This window comes from Musca autumnalis, unplaced genomic scaffold (assembly GCF_047663935.1).
Source record: "Musca autumnalis isolate F117 unplaced genomic scaffold, ASM4766393v1 scaffold_3, whole genome shotgun sequence".
NCBI lineage: Eukaryota > Metazoa > Arthropoda > Insecta > Diptera > Muscidae > Musca > Musca autumnalis.
Genome location: NW_027411866.1, coordinates 131,197,360 through 131,217,847, shown reverse-complemented (window position 1 = coordinate 131,217,847; position 20,488 = coordinate 131,197,360). Strand labels below are relative to the sequence as shown.

Here is a 20,488-nt window from a genome sequence, read left to right as displayed (position 1 = left end):
TTCTTAAGATCTTCTTTAGACAGAAGGCCTTCTTAAGATCTTCTATAAACAGAATGTCTTTTTATGGTTTTCTCTTAAGAGAAGGCCTTCATAAGATCTTCTATAAACAGATGACCTTCTAAAAGGCTTCTATAGACAGAAGAACTTCATAAGGTCTTCTATAGACAGAAGACCTCCTTCTTAAGGTCTTCTATAGACAAAAGACCTCCTTCTTAAGGTCTTTTATACACAGAAGAATTTCTTATGGTCTTCTATAGACAGATGACCTTCTTAAAGTCTTCTATAGACAGAAGACCTTCTTAAGGTCTTCTATACAGATAAGACCTTATTAAGGCTTTCTTTAGACGGAAGACCTTTTTAAGGTCTTCTACAGACATATGAAGGTATTTTAATCCAACATAGAGAATAGCATTTTAAGGTCTCCTATAGAAAGAAACCTTCTGGAGTTATTTTACAGACAGAAGTGACCCTTAACGTCTTCAATGGACAAATATTACTCTGAGGAAAGTGTTTTGCATAATAAAACATCCTTAGTTTCTTTTTTTCAAATATTCATTTAGTTAAGAGCTACATCATTCTTTTATTTCATGTGTAATTTGTATTATTTATCTTAAGTTTATGATTGTGAATCTTGGGGGCGCTTTAATAGTTTTACAAACAAATAAAATAAAATCTATAAAAATAGTTACAAAAAAATAAAACAATTTATAAAACACTCACAAAAAACTGTACAAAATAAAACAAAACACAAGAAATAATTTAACTAAATAAACAAAACTGGTAGATATACAAAAAGGCGATTAAAGAATATGATTGTTTCACATGTACGATGACGGGTTGTGTAAAGAGAGGAAGAAAGGTATATAAATGCAAATGTAAAAATTGTTTTTTCATTCATGATGGCATTTTTTAGTTTGTTCTTCTTTCAATAAAATGATCCTAGAGAACAGAGACGATGATGGAAAGAAACGGTGGTGGTGTTGGTAATTTGGAAGTTCGTTGCTCCAATTTACAATTCGTCGTGTCTTACAAATTTGGTAATGTAGGCAACCAATTCAGATAGCGATCGGCTGTCATCGTATTCGCTTTGACGTACACCATTTTTGTAGGCAAACAAAGTGGGATAACCCTCAACTTCCTGTTCAACACAAAGTTTCTTATTTTCAGGGGCAGTACAATCGACCTTTGCAATTTTAATGGGGTTATCTACGCTGTGTATCTTTTCAGCCAACTGATCCCAAACTGGACTCAATTTTTGGCAATGACCACACCAGGGAGCATAGAATTTAACAAAGGTCACACCACTGGCAACGGTATCAAGGAAGTTATCACCATTTAATTGCAACACCTGTAATTTGTCTGCTTCACCGGATGGCTTTTCAGGAGCTTCAGTGACAACATCATTGCCCAACATTTTCTTAACATACGATTGCAATTCATCAAGGCTGCGTGCTCCGGAATACTTTTCAATTTTCTTGCCATCTTCAATCCACAATAAGGTGGGATAACCCTTAACTTCAAAATCTTGACAGATTGGACGATAAACAGTGCAATCTATCTTGGCAATGCTAACATCCTGCACGTTTTGTAAAACCTTGGCCAATTCTTCCCAGGTGGGAGCCAAACGTTGGCAATGGCTACACCAAGGAGCATAGAATTTGACAAAATGATTACCACTGGATACATGTTTGGCGAAATTGTCTTCAGTCAATTCAACAAGTTTTCCCTTTTCAACAGCAACGGCGCCTTCAGTCTTTTTCTCTCCTTCGCTCTCCTCACCATGAGGTATCTCATTGTCGGCATTCAATTGTTCGTTGATAAACTCGGTAATGGCTGGCATGTCACGGGTGCCCTTGAATTTCACTGATTCAGTTTCACCCAATTTGAAGAAACGCAAAGTGGGATAGCCGGTGATTTCATGTTTGGCACACAATTCTTGCTGTTGGGTACAATCGACTTTGGCAATGATAACTTGGGGTTCATCTTTGACATTCATCATTTCGGCCAACTGTTCCCATAGGTGGTGAAGACGTTTGCAGTGACCACACCTAAGAAAGAAAAATCATAACATAAATGAACAGATGAGTTTGTGTTTCTTTTTTTCGTTGGGCATCATAAATAATTAGAATAGAAAACATTTGATATTAATATTTTAAATCATTGCAAAAATAGAATTAAGAAACACAAAGTTGTGAAACAAACAAAGGGTGTCAAAATATGATATTGTATAGGTATTTGATAATTTAATATACAATGAACGAATGATAAGGTACATTTAATATTCGGTAGTCAAAACAAATCCCATATCACCAAACCATATCGAAAGGGTCGAAATCAATTTGTAATCAGTAAATTTGTCAAGTGCTACTGTGTGAATTAATTAAAGGGTTCTTCAAATAATGTTTTCCAGAAATCTGAAATTTGAAATGATACAGACACAGAAACTCTATAAGAAGACCTTTGGTCTTCCATATTTAGACCTTTTGGACTTCCTTTTTGGGTGCCACCGTGGTGCAATGGTATGCACGCCCGCCTTGCACACAGAAGGTCGGTGGTTCGATTCCCCGGCCAGGCAACATCAAACATTTTTCAACGGTGGCAAAATACCCCTCAGTAATGGTGGCGACATTTCCTGAGTATTTCAGCCTTGTAAAACTTCTCTACAAGTGGTGTCTTTAGACACGCCGTTCGGACTCGGCGATAAACAGTAGGTCCCATATCATTGAGCTAATATGAATCGGGGTGCACTCATTGATATGAGAGAAGTCTCCCTTGTCCCGTATGGGATGTTGTGGAACAATGTTTGTTTGTTGTTTGGACTTCTGTAAGCTCTTTTTCTTTTATAAGAAAACTTTTTGGCCTACTTTGGCCTTCTTTCTAAAAATGTTGGTCTTTTATGAGAAACACTTTTGGTCTACTTAAGGTCTTTTGTTCTTCTTTATACGAAGACATTATGATATTTGTAGTATCCTAAACAATGGCTGGACGTCTAAAAGGAATACAGAGGAGCGGGCGAAGAAAGTTCTTATTCCATTCTACACCTGCAAGAACCCTATTGGAAAAAGGTGTGAACATAGACCACAAGTCATACACTGAGGCTGACTTTCGTAACGTAATTTGCTTTGTTAAATCTGTAAATGTGTTAAGCATCTTATTTCATATCGCTGTGATACATAATTAATGCTAAGTACTGCAATCCAAAACGTCACTGATGCGCATTTTAAACGCAGAATGCACACAAAATAAACAACAGGTAGATTTTGCAACGGCGTGTATTTAAAATACTTTTACAATACACGAGCAATAATTGACACAAAGCAGTTTTATGACGTTTCGGAAGCCAGCCTAACTGTATATAACAGCGATTCTTCCCATTTTAACCTACAATTGTTGTTGTAGCAGCATAGAAACCTACGTAGAAGCATATGTTTAATGCTGTGTTGACAACCACTGACCGAAACACTACGGTTTCGGGTCAATTCGGTACGAAAGAACCCGTTGCTTGGGATTGCCTACAGTAGATTTGACCTACAGTGGACTTGAATGGTGGCAAGCACTTAAGAATAAAGCATTGTTGTCCAAACTATCAAGTGTATGAAGAACAGCGTCAACTGTGATTAACGGAGAGCACTCAAAATCAATGCTCAAGCCGTCTTATATCTGAATGTGGATTTCCAACCTGGCCCAGTTCAGGTTACGAGGACGGCATTTATGCTCCGAGTGTCAGGATCGGACATCTTCTTGTTGCAAACAAAAAGAATCTCTCACCTTCCTATCAGGTATAGATCCCATTATCCTTTTTAGTTTGGACAAGCACTTATCATGGCTTGGTAAAAGTACATGCACACTACTCAATATACTTCTTTATATATATTTCCAGCACAAAGTGTCTATCAACAACATAGAAACGCTCCGGAAACTTCTTCTCATTCTTCATCTTCAATCCAACAATTAACCATAAAAACTCTCTCATCGCCATCATCTTCCTCATTTTTAATCAAACAATAATAGGCATAAAAATTCTGGCATCATCATCTTCAAACCATCCAGGACGAGCACAATGGTCCATCACCTCATCATCTTCCTCATTTTCAATCAATCAAATAATAATAACCATAAAAACTCATCATCATCATTTTCAAAAAAATAGGACGAGCACAATGTCCCAATGGTTTCGGAGTGAAGCAATCACCTACACTATTCGATGGCAGGGCATCCCTAAACCTAACTTGAGAGACTGAGTTTAAATGTAAATGAAAAATGCAGCGCATTCCAATAAAAAATTTATAATAAAACTTTTAAAAAACTGCAGCCCTATTAAACATTTGAAAAAGGAGCATTAATATATCAGTGATTATTTGCGTCCGTAGCAATGCGGCCCTTAAAGCTTCCAAGTCCTACTTTATTAAATATGTGCAAGTTTTAGACAATAATTTAAGAAGCGCTTAGGAGACATAAAATCAAACATTACGCTATTCTGGGTTTCCGTCACTCAACAGCGCGAATAGGAATCAAGCGGCATTAGAATCAGTGAAGCTTTGTGTGCCATTTAATGCGATGAGTTGAGCAATTCTATAGTGATGTCATGATGTTGTTTCTAAAGCAACAGAGACAATCAATGACTTATTACCCCACTGTCCTTTGCTTGCAGAAAAATTATTCCAAAAAAACCCACGTCACCTAACTCATATGACAACACATAGAATCTATCTCTTTTAAACCTTTAACACTTTATTATATCTATAAATTTTGATCTCTCAATCTAGTTAAAATGCTGTCATAACATGAATTTACGACCTATTGGTGCAAACTAAACCAAAAATTACCTAAATCAACTGCTGACAAAATTTTGATTTGCCTTATACCAATGAGTGAGAACCAATATATAACTGAATTAAAATGAATCTCGTTTTGGCATAAGAAGACGGGAATACACGCACACACCCGATTTTAAAAGGCCTATATCTCGGGAAGTATGGACTTCCCAGAGATGATATATATATTTCTGTGTTCAGGACGAGGCCTACCTGTGGTAAAAATTTTAACAAAATAGGGCGTGCCCGTGGCGTGTATACCCATCTTGTTCCCAAATATCTATGAAAAATGTTTTTATATTACCTTCATTTCTTCGTTATATTCTATGGGGATCGAATACGTTCGGAAATAGTCAGTAAATACATTTGTTCCAACTGATATATTTTATAAAAACTAGCATTATCAACCATTTTATAGCTTTTATGACTCAAGGCGCGTAAACAACTTTTAGTAATCGTTATTAGTAATAACAATTCCACTAGAAATTTTATCTTTAAAAGAATTCGCTTCAAATGTGCAGCTAAAGACATTTTGGATTATTTACATTAACAGTTTACCGCGCATATGGCCATCAACATAAACCAGTTAATGATGATTAGATACTATTGCAAAATGTGATTCATTAATTTATGGATCGACAACACATCACATCTTTCTTATCTGAAAAACTCTTACAACTCTTCAGTTTCTAACATAAATAATGGAGCATAAAGTCTCACGTATTGATAAGAACCTACGCTTTTTGTGTAGGCAACCAGCCAACATAATTTCCATGTTCTTGTTGTTAGAATCAGCAAAACTGGAACATAACACACTTGGTTGCTTATCATCAACGCGAACGCGACGTCGTCAGGCCTAGAGATTTGAAATGCAAAGTGTTTAAGAAAGTGTCAAACCGACAAAATCAAGGGGGATTCAATGCATTAATACCCCTCAACACATATGATGGAGATAAAAGAAGTGACAAGGAAGTGATAAGAAAAATTTAAAAAGAACAAAAGATGTTATATTTCCCTTGGGTTCTGCTCTCTGCCTCATGCGGGACAAACAGCAATATGATAATTAAAGTTAACACTTTTGTTCACGAAAACTGATTGTGGAAATTTTAATAATTTTATACTATTTTCCCAGAAATGTATTTTTAAATTTATATCGAACCTCATTATTTTGTTTCGCCCTTTTTGTTTCATTGAACCCGCTGAATGATACCCCACCACTTGAAGAAGCTTATCAAATGCAATATCTACATAAGTACGTGTTCATTATAAATTGGTGTTGAAAAGGAAAGAGGAAAGGGAAGAACAAAGGAACATTTTCGCAAATGCACACCGCACAATAAATAAAAGATATTCATTGTCTTTAACAAAAAAAAATGGATTTGTAACAAAAAAATATTATTATCGACTTACCATGGTGCGAAGAATTTAACAAAATGATTGTTTTTTGCAATAGCTTCATCAAAAGTCTCAGCAGTCAATTCAACGGCAAAGTTTTTCTCTTCCTCTTCAGCTAATATAAATGGCATCAGTGCGAATAACGCCAACGACACGAACAATACATTTTTCCACGCCATCGTTTTTGTTTTATTAACTTGTTTTTATTTTTAGTTTAAAAAGTTTGCAATTCCTTTATTTGCCTTATACAATTCAGTTGCTTCTCATTTAGCAACAAAAAATAAAAACTTATTTCCTAATTTGGTGTTGAGTTCGCTGAACAAATAAACGGTGGACGTGTCTCAGCGAAAACCGGCAAATAAATGTTGTGAAATAGGTTCCACAATTGGTATGTTCCTTTACTTTTGAAAATGGTAAAACCGGCAAAAGTAGTAAAAGTTGTAAACTGCTACCATATGATTTGTATGGTGTCTGAAGTAAAGGAACACTTTTCGAGTAAAAAGTGGTAAAACTTTAAGATTCTTGCACGTAAAGGAACAGAGCTAATGATAGCTTGAAAATTGTCAAATTTCAGTGGTGTATAATTCCGAGTTGCTTAAAATAGTACCATGGTACAATTCATGGTACAATTAGAAAGGTAGATGCATCGGCGAATTGCTACAACAAAGTAACTTTTTTTATAATGTAAACTGTCAAAATTTTCGCCAAATGGTCTCTTGTTGTCTCTTTTTATCGCTTGTGTTTGTCTATAAAGTGTAGACATGCTATCTCTTACTTACCGAATCACATGGTTTTTTGTTTTGATTTTTCATGGGGAATTCGTAGTTTTTTGACGTTTTAGATTCGATCAGCTGGGCTGAGGCATCTACCTTTCTTATTGTACCATGGTACAATTACTTAGGTAGAAACATCGGCGAATTGCTACAACAAACTGTCAAAATTTTCGCCAAATGGTTTCTTGTTGTCTCTTTTTATCGCTTGTGTTTGTACAGTGAAGTGAACAGATGCTACCTCTTACTTACCGAATCATATGGTTTTTTGCATGGTACAATTAGAAAGGTAGATAGATGCCTCAGCCCAGCTGATCGAATCTAAAACGTCAAAAAACTAGGAATTCGCCATGAAAAATCAAAACCATGGTACAATTAGAAAGGTAGATGCCTCAGCCCAGCTGATCGAATCTAAAACGTCAAAAAACTAGGAATTCGCCATGAAAAATCAAAACCATGGTACAATTAGAAAGGTAGATGCCTCAGCCCAGCTGATCGAATCTAAAACGTCAAAAAACTAGGAATTCGCCATGAAAAATCAAAACAAAAAACCATCAGCCCAATTATGAACGGCCTCTCACCGTGAGTTTTCTCTTTCTCGCCTCCTCCCCTATTATAAACATCATATCGCCGTGAGTGATGTTCATAGCGATTATGAATCTTCACGTAGGGAGCTACTCACAAGTGAGTTGCAGTTCACTTTCACCTGCTCGAGCTATTACGATTGGGCAGGGAGGAGCACAAAAAGTGAACAAGGGTTGACAAGTCGGAAAATGGAAAATAATGGCGCGACTTGTGAACCCTTGAAATAATAATTTGTGTTACCATACCGTCATTTTTTGCACAAATAACTTTGGGATTATTAAATTCTTATTTTTTGCATAAAAAGTAAATAAATTTTCAAATTAATAAACATTTCTAGCAAGAAAAATGTCGGTTATTAAAAATCCACTGTAAAAGAACATGAATATTGGTAAAAGAAAATACAACATTGAAACAACATGGCAACATCTGTAACAGCTGTTCTTTTGTTTTGACAGATATGTGAAAATTGTTTATTTACACTGACGATTTCGTGAAATTTATTGGAAAATCGTAAAAAAGTGAACAAATGTCGTTTAAAAACGTCATTAAATGGCTACAATAAGTAAATGTTTAATGTTGCATTTTGGGTGATAACAGAAATGGCAAGTTCTGAGGAATACCAAGGAAATGGAGTGGAAGCTGTACCAGCGATGTTAGGACATCACAGGAGATCAATGATTGGTTCAAATGAGGTTCAGCATTTAGCCAATTCCAAGAATTGTAAATACAATTCGTGAAACATCCGATATTTTCTCCAGTATAAGAACCAATTCTATGAATGCTAAGTATAATTCCTAATACTTTCTTCAACACTTAAACCAATTTAATGAATTTTAAATACAATTTCAATAAATTTCAATTGTAATTCCAATTTTTTTTTGTTCATGGCATATAACAACCGGTACTTAAAATACTATTCCAGGAAATTGCTTGGTGTAGATACCATTCCACTGGGTTATCGACGATGACGTGATTAAGATCTCAAAATGGTTTGGATCTTTTTGGGGCAACGGTCTGGACTTATATTCCATCAAAATATTTGATTCTATTCAAGCTTGAGGGCAAGTGATTGGACATGTCATCTTTTTAGCACCAGCACCCATTTTTTCCAAGACTGCGACCCCAAAAGTTCCAAATCGTGTACATTACTCTCTCTAGGAACAACAATCGCAGACATGGGTTGCTCCAGATTGGGTCCTTGTATATTTGTGAACCGCTTTATACAGTATGCACCTTTTTGATCTGTCCATACCTGAAAACGGGGAACGCTTTAGTTACAGTACTTGCTTGGGCGTTACCGTGAGAGCCATCCCAATCACCATCTAGTAGGTTGGCCCGACACACTAGGTCCATCAAGAATGATCTTCACTTTCTAGAGAGGAAAGCCCAACGATACAGGAGAGAACCCCTTGCTCAACAAGCATTTCAAGTAGGTTTGTATAGCTTTCACATAGTCGCAGTTTCTAATGTAAACAAATATAGTGTGAATAAAGTCCACCACAAACCAGAGTAGTTTTTGCTCAACTATACTCGGGATATTGCAGTCGTCTAAATTCTTATAGGGCAAATGTTGATAGCACCATGCATAGCACTCTTCGTCTTTTAAAGGTGCGATGCCAAACCTAGTCATTTAACTTCAGTGGATAGTTACATCCCATTCTTGGAACTGAAGTTAGACCCAATTTTGTACCAAATTCTGAAAGAATTCAGAGATTCAGACCGAATTCGTAAAGAACTCTGAAAAAATGTTAGCGGTAAATGTCCTAATATTTGTTTTTGTCGAAAACATATTGCGATTAAAAATATAAAGAAACTCTTATCACAATAAGGTAGAATCTATTCCATTTCCAATATTTCAACCATCTTTGATGGTCATCCTCAGGGATTGGCTTTCAAAAACAAGAACATTTGTTTTATGCAACTATAAACAATATGGTAGAAATTTATAATAACAATGATATTTCTTTCTTTTTATAAGAATAAAAACAAAAAAATTTTAATTCTTAAGTTGACCTCAAGCCAAAATTAAAACCAAAGAAAAAAGCGTCCAAAGGTCAACAATAACCTCAAAACATAAAAAATTTCTAATTATATTTTGTTGCTTTCAACCTAAAATACAATTAATTATCATTACAGATACAAAATATTCGTATTTTTTAAAATAAATGACCACACTTAAATTTTTTTGTTCAACTCACTTTGATTTCGGTAGTGAGAAATTTCAGCACAAATTTGCCTCTTTTTCTCACTTTTTTTACATTTGTAATAGCTAATTTTTTCACGAACGTGAGTTTTGCTTACCCTCTTGTTGTTTATAATAAGGGAAGAGTGAGAACATAACAGCACTCACGGCGATATGATGTTTATAATAGGGGAGGAGGCGAGAAAGAGAAAACTCACGGTGAGATGCCGTTCATAATTGGGCTGGTTATGTTCTCACTGTTCCCTTATTATAAACAACAAGAGGGTGAGCAAAACTCACGTTCGTGAAAAAATTAGCTATTACAAATGTAAAAAAAGTGAGAAAAAGAGGCAAATTTCTGCTGAAATTTCTCACTACCGAAATCAAAGTGAGTTGAACAAAAAAATTTAAGTGTGAACATTTATTTTAAAAAATACGAATATTTTGTATCGGTAATGATAATTAATTGTATTTTAGGTTGAAAGTAACAAAAAATAATAAGAGATTTTTTATGTTGTGAGGTTATTGTTGACCTTTGGACGCTATTTTCTTTGGTTTTAATTTGGCTTGAGGTCAACTTAAAAATTTAAAAACAAATGGGCTTTTTTGTTTTTATTCTTATAAAAAGAAAGAAATATCATTATTATAAATTTCTACCATAATGTTTATAGTTGCATAAAACGAATGTTCTTGTTTTTTAAAGCTTAGGACATTGACCGCTAACATTTTTTCAGAGTTCTTTACGAATTCGGTCTGAATCTCTGAATTCTTTCAGAATTTGGTACAAAATTGGGTCTACCTTCAGTTCCAAGAATGGCATGTAACTATCCACTGGAGTTATATGACTAGGTTTGGCATCGCACCATTAAAAGACGCAGAGTGCTGTGCATGGTGCTATTAATATTTGCCTAAGAATTTAGACGACTGCAATATCCCAAGTATAGTTGAGCAAAAACTACTCTGGTTTGTTGTGGACTTTATTCACACTATATTTGTTTACATTAGAACCTGCGACTATGTGAAAGCTATTCAAAACTACTTGAAATGCTTGTTGAGCAAGGGATTCTATCCAGTATGGTTGGGCTTCCCTCTCTAGAACGTGAAGATCATTCTTGATGGACCTAGTGTGTCGGGCCAACCCACCCAACGTTTTAGTTACAGTACTTGCTCGGGCATTACCGTGAGAGCCATCCCTATCTCACGGTAATGCCCGAGCAAGTACTGTAACTAAAACGTTGCCCGTGGTATGTATCAGTGAAGGAAGGCCTAAATCGAGTTTTCAGGTATGGACAGATCAAAAAGGTACATTCTGCATAAAGCGGCTCACAACTATACAAGGACCCAATCAGGAGCAACCCATGTCTGCAATTGTTATTCCTAGAGAGAGTAATGTACACGATTTGGATCTTTTGGGGTCGCAGTCTTGGAAAGAATGGGAGATGGTGCTAAACACAACTTCCACTTCATTTCCTTGGTATTCCTCAGAATTTGCCATTTCTGTTATCACCCAAAATGCAACATTAAACATTTACTTATTGTAGCCATTTAATGACGTTTTTAAACGACATTTGTTCACTTTTTTACGATTTTCCAATAAATTTCACGAATTCTTCAGTGTAAATAAACAATTTTCACATATCTGCCAAAACAAAAGAACAGCTGTTACAGATGTTGCCATGTTGTTTTAATGTTGTATTTTCTTTTACCAATATCAATGTTCCTTTACAGTGGATTGTTAATAACTGACATTTTTCTTGCTAGAAATGTTTATTAATTTGAAAATTTATTTATTTTTTATACAAAAAATAATAATTAATTAATCTCAAAGTTATTTGTGCAAAAAATGACAGTATGGCAACACAAATTATTATTTCAAGGGTTCACAAGTCGCGCCATTATTTTCCATTTTCCGACTTGTCAACCCTTGTTCACTTTTTGTGCTCCTCCCTGCTCAATCATAATAGCTCCAGCAGGTGAAAGTGAACTGCAACTCACTTGTGAGTAGCTCCCTACGTGAAGATTCATAATCGCTATGCATATGATTCGGTAAGTAAGAGATAGCATGTCTACACTTTATAGACAAACACAAGCGATAAAAAGAGACAACAAGAGACCATTCGGCGAAAATTTTGACAGTTTACATTACAAAAAAAGTTGCTTTGTTGTAGCAATTCGCCGATGCATCTACCTTTCTTATTGTACCATGGTTTTGATTTTTCATGGCGAATTCCTAGTTTTTTGACGTTTTAGATTCGATCAGCTGGGCTGAGGCATGGTACAATTAGAAAGGTAGATGCCTCAGCACAGCTGATCGAATCTAAAACGTCAAAAAACTAGGAATTCGCCATGAAAAATCAAAACAAAAAACCATATGATTCGGTAAGTAAGAGATAGCATGTCTACACTTTATAGACAAACACAAGCGATAAAAAGAGAGAACAAGAGACCATTTCGCGAAAATTTTGACAGTGTACATTACAAAAAAAGTTGCTTTGTTGTAGCAATTCGCCGATGCATCTACCTTTCTAATTGTACCATGGGCTGAGGCATCTACCTTTGTAATTGTACCATGGACCAATCACAACAAGATGTTTGTTTAAGGGCTGTTTACACCATCTATCAATGTCATATGAGCTGTCATTTCTTTCACCCATTCGACATTCTCTATGTTTGTCAAAATTGACGTCATCCATACAACTTTCAATTTGTGCGTTCATACCTACAAGTGTTATTTTCGTATGACATAACCTATAAATATAAAAACAGCTGTTTTTGTCATTGTTTACATTTATTATTGAGTTACAAATTTGCGCAAATTTTTAATTTTGGTTGAAGGAAAATGAATATCTAGCATGTTTGTTGTGGTAGAATAGGTTTTTGGGGTTATAGAGGCATTCATGTTTTGCCACAAAGCAATAATTTCCAACACTGCTCCTTTCGACCAATCGATCTGAAAATAACAGTATAAACACCCTTTATTTACTTTTCTAAATACTGAAATATACATAACTTTCCATTTCTTTTTTAAAAGATTTTGTTTTTCAATTTTTTTTTTTTGAGAATGCCAGAAAACAGCTGATAAATTTATGTTTACATACGAGAATGCCGTATCAAATAGAGCGCTCCCTAAATGAAAAATTTACATATGAGTGCCAAATCATTTTGATAGATGAAAATTTTCATAGTGGTCACACTATGTGTACAACATTCGCAGGTCGAAAATTTGACATCTCATACGACATTGATAGATGGTGTAAACAACCCTTTACATTTCACAATTACAACAATTTGTTTTGACATTTCATGTTCAATCAGCTGGCGTGAGTCGGCTACCTTATTCAATGTGCCTTGGTACAAATTGTTACAAATTTTAGGGTAACCAGACAGGCCTATTATTTGCGTGTCTAAACTGCAAGGAAATTTTAAAAGAAATTGAGAAGAAAATGTGCCATTCCAGTTTAAAGTCTAAACACGGACAATCAGCTGGGTAACCAATGTACATAGCTCTGTTCCAGAACTAAAAAGTTTTTACAATTTTTACCACTTTTACACATTTTTCGTTCCCGTGCACACAATTTGTATGAAAATCGTTTACGACTTTTACAACTTTTACGACTTTTACCACTTTATAAATAGGCCACATATGTATATAGATATAAATACTTACTATGGTTCCACTGTTATTGTGATGTCAAATTACACACATGTTCAATTGTTCTGTCAAAATAGTTTAGTTTGTATTGTTGAACAGAACGACTTAGGAGGAAATATGTTTTTATTGGCAATTTAAGTAACTTGCTCGGAAGATAAACCAATGACCCAAGGAATAGAACGTAGGTATATTTGAGTTATTATTAATTCCACGTACTTACACGTCTTATAATTTCAGATTGTAATTTGCATTAGCTGACGAAATTTCCAAATGAAAAACGACAAAATAACAATGATAAATGACAATAGCAAAGTTTTGCCAATACAACGGGTGGATGTTGGACAATCCGAAGTTATTATTATGGGTGCTACAAAGGCCAATGCAAGATTAGATGATCCTAGATTTAATATAAGACCGGTGCAGCAAGTCGCATCAGCGTGCACAGGGGCAATGTTGACAGCATGTTTTAGTAAGTTGTTTTGCAATTGCAATTTTTTATGGAGACTTCATGTTTCTTTGCTATCCTTTAGTGACACCCTTGGATGTTATCAAAACCCGTTTGCAGGCCCAGCAAGCCAAAATGTCTAATAAATGCTTTCTATACTGCAATGGCTTAATGGATCACTTGTGTCCCTGTGATGCCAAGGCATCATTTCCTGATGTCAAACCTATTAAACCCTTAACAGGCACTGTTGTAAGTACAACATATGAAATGTTCCTCTCGATTATTAAAAATAATAAAACACAATTTTTGTGTAGGATGCATTTTTCCACATAAGCCGCACTGAGGGTTTACGTTCCTTGTGGTCTGGTTTGGGTCCCACCTTAATATCAGCTCTTCCATCCACCATTATCTATTTTGTTGGCTATGAACAATTTAAATCAAAATTTCTAGAATTCCACTATAAGTACCTGGCCGAAGTTAAAGGTTCACCTAGGGGTCGTGATATTCCCCTAATGGTGCCGCTGTTAGCTGGTGTTACGGCCCGCATATGTGCTGTAACATTTGTGAATCCTGTTGAGCTTATACGCACCAAAATGCAATCGGAAAAAATGACATATGCCCAAATGACAACCGCCATACGAAATGTGATACAATCACAAGGCATATGGGGTCTGTGGCGTGGTCTACGTCCCACTATACTACGTGATGTACCCTTTTCGGGCATTTATTGGGCATCGTATGAATCTATAAAATCGCATTATGGTGTGATTGAGCCAAAATTCACATTTAGTTTTATAGCTGGTGCTGTATCCGGGTCGGTAAGTTGCTGAAATTAATGTATGATAAATTGTCATGGAATTGTAGATGACGTTATGCATTACAATGCTTATCTATTGTGTATTTGTTAAAAAATATCTTTTTTGTATTCACAACAATAGATAGCGGCAACAGTAACAACACCATTCGATGTTGTTAAGACACATGAACAAATTGAATTTGGCGAAAAAGTTATATTTGCAGGTGAGTGAATGTGTAGTTGATAAGTACAGCGTTTATTGTAGAGTTATTAGTCAATTAACAATTGGAAAAAACATAATGAATGAGTTTGATACAAGGGCGCAAAATGTGTGATAGTCTACACCAAAGTTTTTTTTATATACTTTACCCAATTTTTATTGCAATATTTTTAGTATTACAATGTTAGAGTAATATAAACTAATATTCACGAAGAAGTGTGTGTATTTGCAAGATTCTACTTCTTTACTAATAGAATCATATCAATGAAATTCTAGTGCATGACGGCATGACTCTGCAGTTTCCAAGGGTCTATATTTTGTTCTTGTTTCAAAAGTTAAACTAAAGCGAAAATACTTATTTTTAATACACTGATTGCCAAAAAGATAGGGCAATAGCTGGGGCATGTTCGTTTGAGACTTTGTTTGGACTTGGGTTTCTGGATCTACCTAGGCGGTGGATCCAATGTGATTATTGGGATGACTAGATAGAACTGTCTCGTGAGCAGCACCTTATAAATAGTCCTAGTTCGTTTGCTCCTGACTTCCTGAGTCGCTAAGTTTTTCGATGGGATATATCTGGAATTTCAATGAGCGATGTTAAAGATATGCGAAACGTGGCACTTATCAGCTCTACTACATCATCAGCATAAGCCACCACCTTGGTTTTCAGATGGTCGCAACAACAGTTTTCATCGTCTTTACCTTCACACATTTACCTTCTTCCATAGACGAGAAAAGCAGGCAGTCTTAAAAATCTCTGTCATAAGCACCGGTTCCGATAAGGTCTGAATCATTGCTGGTACTATATCATTCGGTCCCAGTGATTTGTAGGGCTGAAAGCAGTAATCGCCCATTGAAGTTTGATTACGGCTTAGTGTAGACACTATCAAAGTCCGTCCAATTTAACCCTTGATAGCAGATCAAGAATCTCTAGTCTACAGTTAGTCTCTCAATAACTCCCTTTATAGACTGACTAAAACTGACCCAAGACTTTTATATAACGCTGATAGACCTAAAAAATTACGATATGAGATTAGATAGTTTTTTACAAAATAATCTATAAATAGCCACGAATATAACTCAAATATGTAGTTAGTTTAATAAGTAAAGATTTAAATAATAGTTTTAAAAACTCCGCGATTAAAGATTAGACAGTTGCCAAAAACAATTTCCTAAATATTCCAAATAAACCCCACGACTAAAGCTCGGTTAGACTTAAAAAATAAAACCAACTACGAGTATTACTCTTAACATGTATTATTTCTATTATTTCTTTCAGATAAACCTGCTACCAAATTACCCACCGCCAGTTTGAGCAAACGCCTGGCCACAATTTATGCCACCAACGGTCTTTCTGGTCTATTTGCCGGTTTGGGACCACGGCTCTTTAAAGTAGCACCTGCATGTGCTATAATGATTTCGACATTCGAATATAGTAAATCATTTTTCTATCACTATAATGTTGAACAGTACAGTGAGAAAATGAGAAATCAGTAAGGAAACAAATACTGAACCCCCTAAATCTAAATTGGGTTTGATGCTATTAGTTTTAGTCGTTATCATCAGGATGTACCTATAATGTTTTGTATGGATTTTTTGGTGGAACTACATGAGGTTTCCCCATTAAACATTTTGGATACAAAACTATACCGATAGCTGTGTGTAATATTTGCTTATTGTTATTGTTTTTAGTTAATGATTTAAGTTAATCTATAATCATTTTTTGTTAGTACATACTATGCTAAAATACATTCACAATAACTAATTATGAATTAGAACGGAGAAAAACTGCAAATAGTTTGCACAAAATTTTTGTATATGTTGTAAATAAAAAAGAATATTGTTAATTATTTTTAAATGAAATTTTATTTATTGAAGAGCTATCTCCAAATATAACTTTTTCCTAGGTAATTTATAGACAGAAGGGGTTCGATCCACAGTCCGTTTAATTACGTCATTCGTAGAGGTAGTTTACACTATCCATCGATGACATATGTGCTGAAATTTTCCATCCTTAAGGCCGCGGCACATATGGTCCGTTAAGCGTCGCGTTACAACAACCACATTAAAACTTCAAGAACAAACTTGGCATCACTTATACTTTTTTCATGTGGTTGTTGTTAATAACGCGTGACGCGATGCACAACGAACCGTATGTGCCGGGGACATTATACAGACGCTAATGTGTGCAGCATTGGGAATTTTCCTTAAGAGGTGTACACACAATCTATTTTGACTGTCGATTTTTAGGAAATATCGATAAAGGCCGCGGCACATACGGCGCGTTGAGCGTCGCGTTGCAACAACCACATGAAAAATTCTAGAACAAACTTGGGGTATCACTTACACATTTTTCATATGATTGTTGTTTTTAACGCGCGACGCGACTCGCAACGGATCGTATGTGCCGGGGCCATAAGTGTCACTGTCCAGCAACCACAAAATACTTTGTGGTTGCCTGATGACTGAAAAATGAACGGCCACACTGGCAAGCAATCGATTTTTTGAGCAAACCTGACAGTCAAAACTCATCGTGTGTATCCCGCTTTACGCCATTTAATTTTTGCGTCCACATCAGCAAAAATGCATTGAAATTACGTATACACATTGTCTATGTGGGTCAAATCATGGTAGAATCATTACAAGGTAGGGCATAGCAAACAGCTGATTACAATTTTTATACCCTACACCACTATGTGGGGAGGGTATTATAAGTTGGTTTTGGCCAAAAAGTTTGTAACGCATCGAAATAATGGTCGTAGACCCATACTTATATATACCAAAATGAATTTCTCGACGAGCTGAGTCGATCTGGCTATGTGTGTCCGTCCGTCAGTCCGTCCGTCCGTCTGTCCATCTAAACCTTGTAATCACGCTACAGGTCGCAATTTTGATCGGATCGTCACGAAGTTTTGGATGTTGACGGGGGTCCCGGAGGGGAAGAAGCCTATTGACTTTGGTGATGGTCGTATAATATTTAGGGTTCGGAATGGGCAAAAAACTTATGTGGATAAAAAGACAACGTTTTTTTCCAAAGCGAATATCTCAACGTCTATACGGGTTGTACCAAAAGCAAAACCTGACAATTAAAGTAGAAAATATCACCTTTCTAATGATCAAATCAATCAAACAACGAAGATATCACAATACTCGCAAATAAAACCCAAATTTTAATTTTTGCGATTTTAATTGTAATGACGAATATCACAGCTTTGGTTGCGGACTTTCCAAAAGCAAAACCTGGCTATGAAAGTAGAAGATCCCATGTTTACAATGATGTAAACTAGGTCGGCGCAGGTGACCAAATAACGGAGATATCGTAATAGTCGGTAATACATCCCATTTTTCCACTTTTTTGGAAATCACGCTACAGGTCGCAATTTTGATCGGATCGTCACGAAATTTTGAGGATTAATGGGGGTCACACAGATGAAGAAGCCTATTGATTTTGGTGATGGTCGGATAATATTTAGGGCTCGTAATGGGCAAAAAACTTATTTGGAGAAAAAGACAACGTTTTTTCCACTTTTTTGGAAATCACGCTACAGGTCGCAATTTTAATTGGATCGTCACGAAATTTTGGGTGTTATTGGGGGTCCCACAGAGGAAAAAACCTTTTGATTTTTGATAATGGTCGGATACTATTCAGGGGTCAAAATGTGAAAAAAAATATTTGGAAAAAAGACCAACGTTTTATTTCGATGTCGATGAACTTAAATGCGTTTCAAAAAAATTTACCTGTGTTAATGAAGACATTCAGAGCAAAGGCGCAAAGCTATCCCAATTTTAATATTTTGAATTTTATTAGTCAAAAGCTTATGAACAGGGGTAGTGGTGTAGGGTATCACATAGTCGGCCCCGACCCGACTATAGCCTTGGCTCACTTGTTTCTATTGGTTTGCTTATTCCTTCAAATCAATATACACAAATTGTGTATGTATGTGTATGGTTTTGAAAAATATGTAGATTTTTGCAAGTAGGGAACAATACTATCAGCTTTATTTAAAATTTATACAATTTTTTATAAGTATTATAAGTACTACAACAAATACAACTCAACAACAATCAGATAGGAATTTGTTTTTGTTTGTAACGTTAGTGTCAAATATAAACGTAAACAAAATAAGGAAATGTCTATAAATTATTGGAATTTAAAAAATTAAATTTTTCCACATTTGATTGAATATTTTGGAAAACCTAAATGAAAACTCGTTAGATTTTCAATTTGAATGTTTCCATATCATTCCACCAAATGCATTATTTCTCGCAGAAAGTAAAATCCTTGCAAATATGTTTGAGGTCGCTGGAAATTCATTGAAAAAGGAGAAACTGTTTCAATCTCTTGTTTTTGAAATAAAAAAACATGTTTATTAGGGCTTTATTTTTTTAAACTTATCAAAATACTACACCATATTAACAAATGCTGTACCGCCTTTATAAGCGGTGTTTTTAGTGTGCGGCACGTCGTTCGAACCTGGAGGAGGTTACATGTCATTTATATGAAGAGTCTTTATGGGAAATAGTTTTTTTCTGATTAATAAATTTGTTCTTCTAAATTTGTTCTTGGTAGTTGTGTTCTGGGCAATGCCTGTCGTCCTTTTTTGTATGCAGATGACATACATTTATTTTTTAATGGGAAATCTGTTGCTCAATTGGAAGATAATGTAAATATTAACTTATGCGCCATTTCAAATTGGCTGCGAAACAACAAATTGATTGTAAATGCTTCTAAGACTAAAGCCATGCTATTCGGTCCAATATGGCGTATGGATGGTAGTGTTGGGCAATCTCGTTCATTGAGCGGATCGATCTTTTTCATTCCGTTCACCAAAAAGATCCGGGTCGTTTAGTTCGTTCGTTGGCTCTTTTTCGTTCAACAATACAGTCGTTCGTTCTCTGCTGCATATGACTCCGTCGTTCTTTTCACCGAATCGTTCTTTTGAAAATGTTCGTTCACGAATGACACATTGTGTGCTAATGGGGGGTGGTTTGGTTTCTGGATTTGATATGAAAGAACCAGATGAACGAATGATGCAAAAGAAAGATATGACCGAGATGTGTTGTTACTGAGCGAGAGTAGCTCTCTCAATCATTGTTTGTTTTGTGTGGAAATTTGTGCTGCTTGCGCTAACGCAGCGTTTGTTTAGAGTTTGACTGCAAAACCAATGCATTTGTTTTTTTTTGCTTGCTTGTGTGTATGCAAAGCTAATGGTGGTGGTTTTGTTTTGTAAGCAGCAATGACTCGTCCATCGTGGATCTAAATGAACGATATAAAAAAATGATCTGGATACGGATTCGTTCGTTCTTTTCACGGATTCGTTCCTTTGAACCGGTTCGTTCATGAACGACACAACTCTAATGGATGGTAGTATGAATATACAGATTGATGGCTCAACGGTTGGTTTTGTTGACAGATTAAAATGTTTAGGAGTTGTTATAGACTCAAAGCTGGATTTTTCTGCCCATATTGATGACTTATACCCACCCTAGGGTAATAAGTATACTTCGAAGGTTGTATTCTACAGAACTGTTTTTGCCATTTAGTATTAAGAGAAACTTAGCTTATTCCATGTTAATGTCTATTATATCTTATGGCATAGAAGTCATTTCTGGTACAACGGAAGAGAAT

At 35.6% G+C, this 20,488-nt stretch overlaps 2 protein-coding genes across 2 annotated transcripts; one reads left to right on the top strand and one right to left on the bottom strand.

The window, feature by feature from the left end:
- Positions 1-534: 534 nt before the first annotated feature.
- prtp (thioredoxin domain-containing protein pretaporter) lies at positions 535-6,784 on the bottom strand. The gene is made up of 2 exons (XM_073974403.1): positions 6,225-6,784; positions 535-2,048 (listed from the first exon to the last, which is right to left on the bottom strand). The coding sequence occupies exons 1-2, from the start codon at positions 6,386-6,388 to the stop codon at positions 1,010-1,012; spliced, it is 1,203 nt and encodes a 400-aa protein (XP_073830504.1). The 5' UTR covers positions 6,389-6,784; the 3' UTR covers positions 535-1,009.
- A 6,676-nt stretch (positions 6,785-13,460) lies between these two features.
- Positions 13,461-16,717, top strand: LOC141400088 (solute carrier family 25 protein Shawn-like). The gene is made up of 6 exons (XM_073979513.1): positions 13,461-13,579; positions 13,636-13,867; positions 13,929-14,092; positions 14,158-14,661; positions 14,782-14,863; positions 16,139-16,717. Exons 2-6 carry the CDS (start codon positions 13,669-13,671, stop codon positions 16,354-16,356), a joined length of 1,167 nt encoding a protein of 388 aa, XP_073835614.1. The 5' UTR covers positions 13,461-13,579; positions 13,636-13,668; the 3' UTR covers positions 16,357-16,717.
- Positions 16,718-20,488: the final 3,771 nt, after the last annotated feature.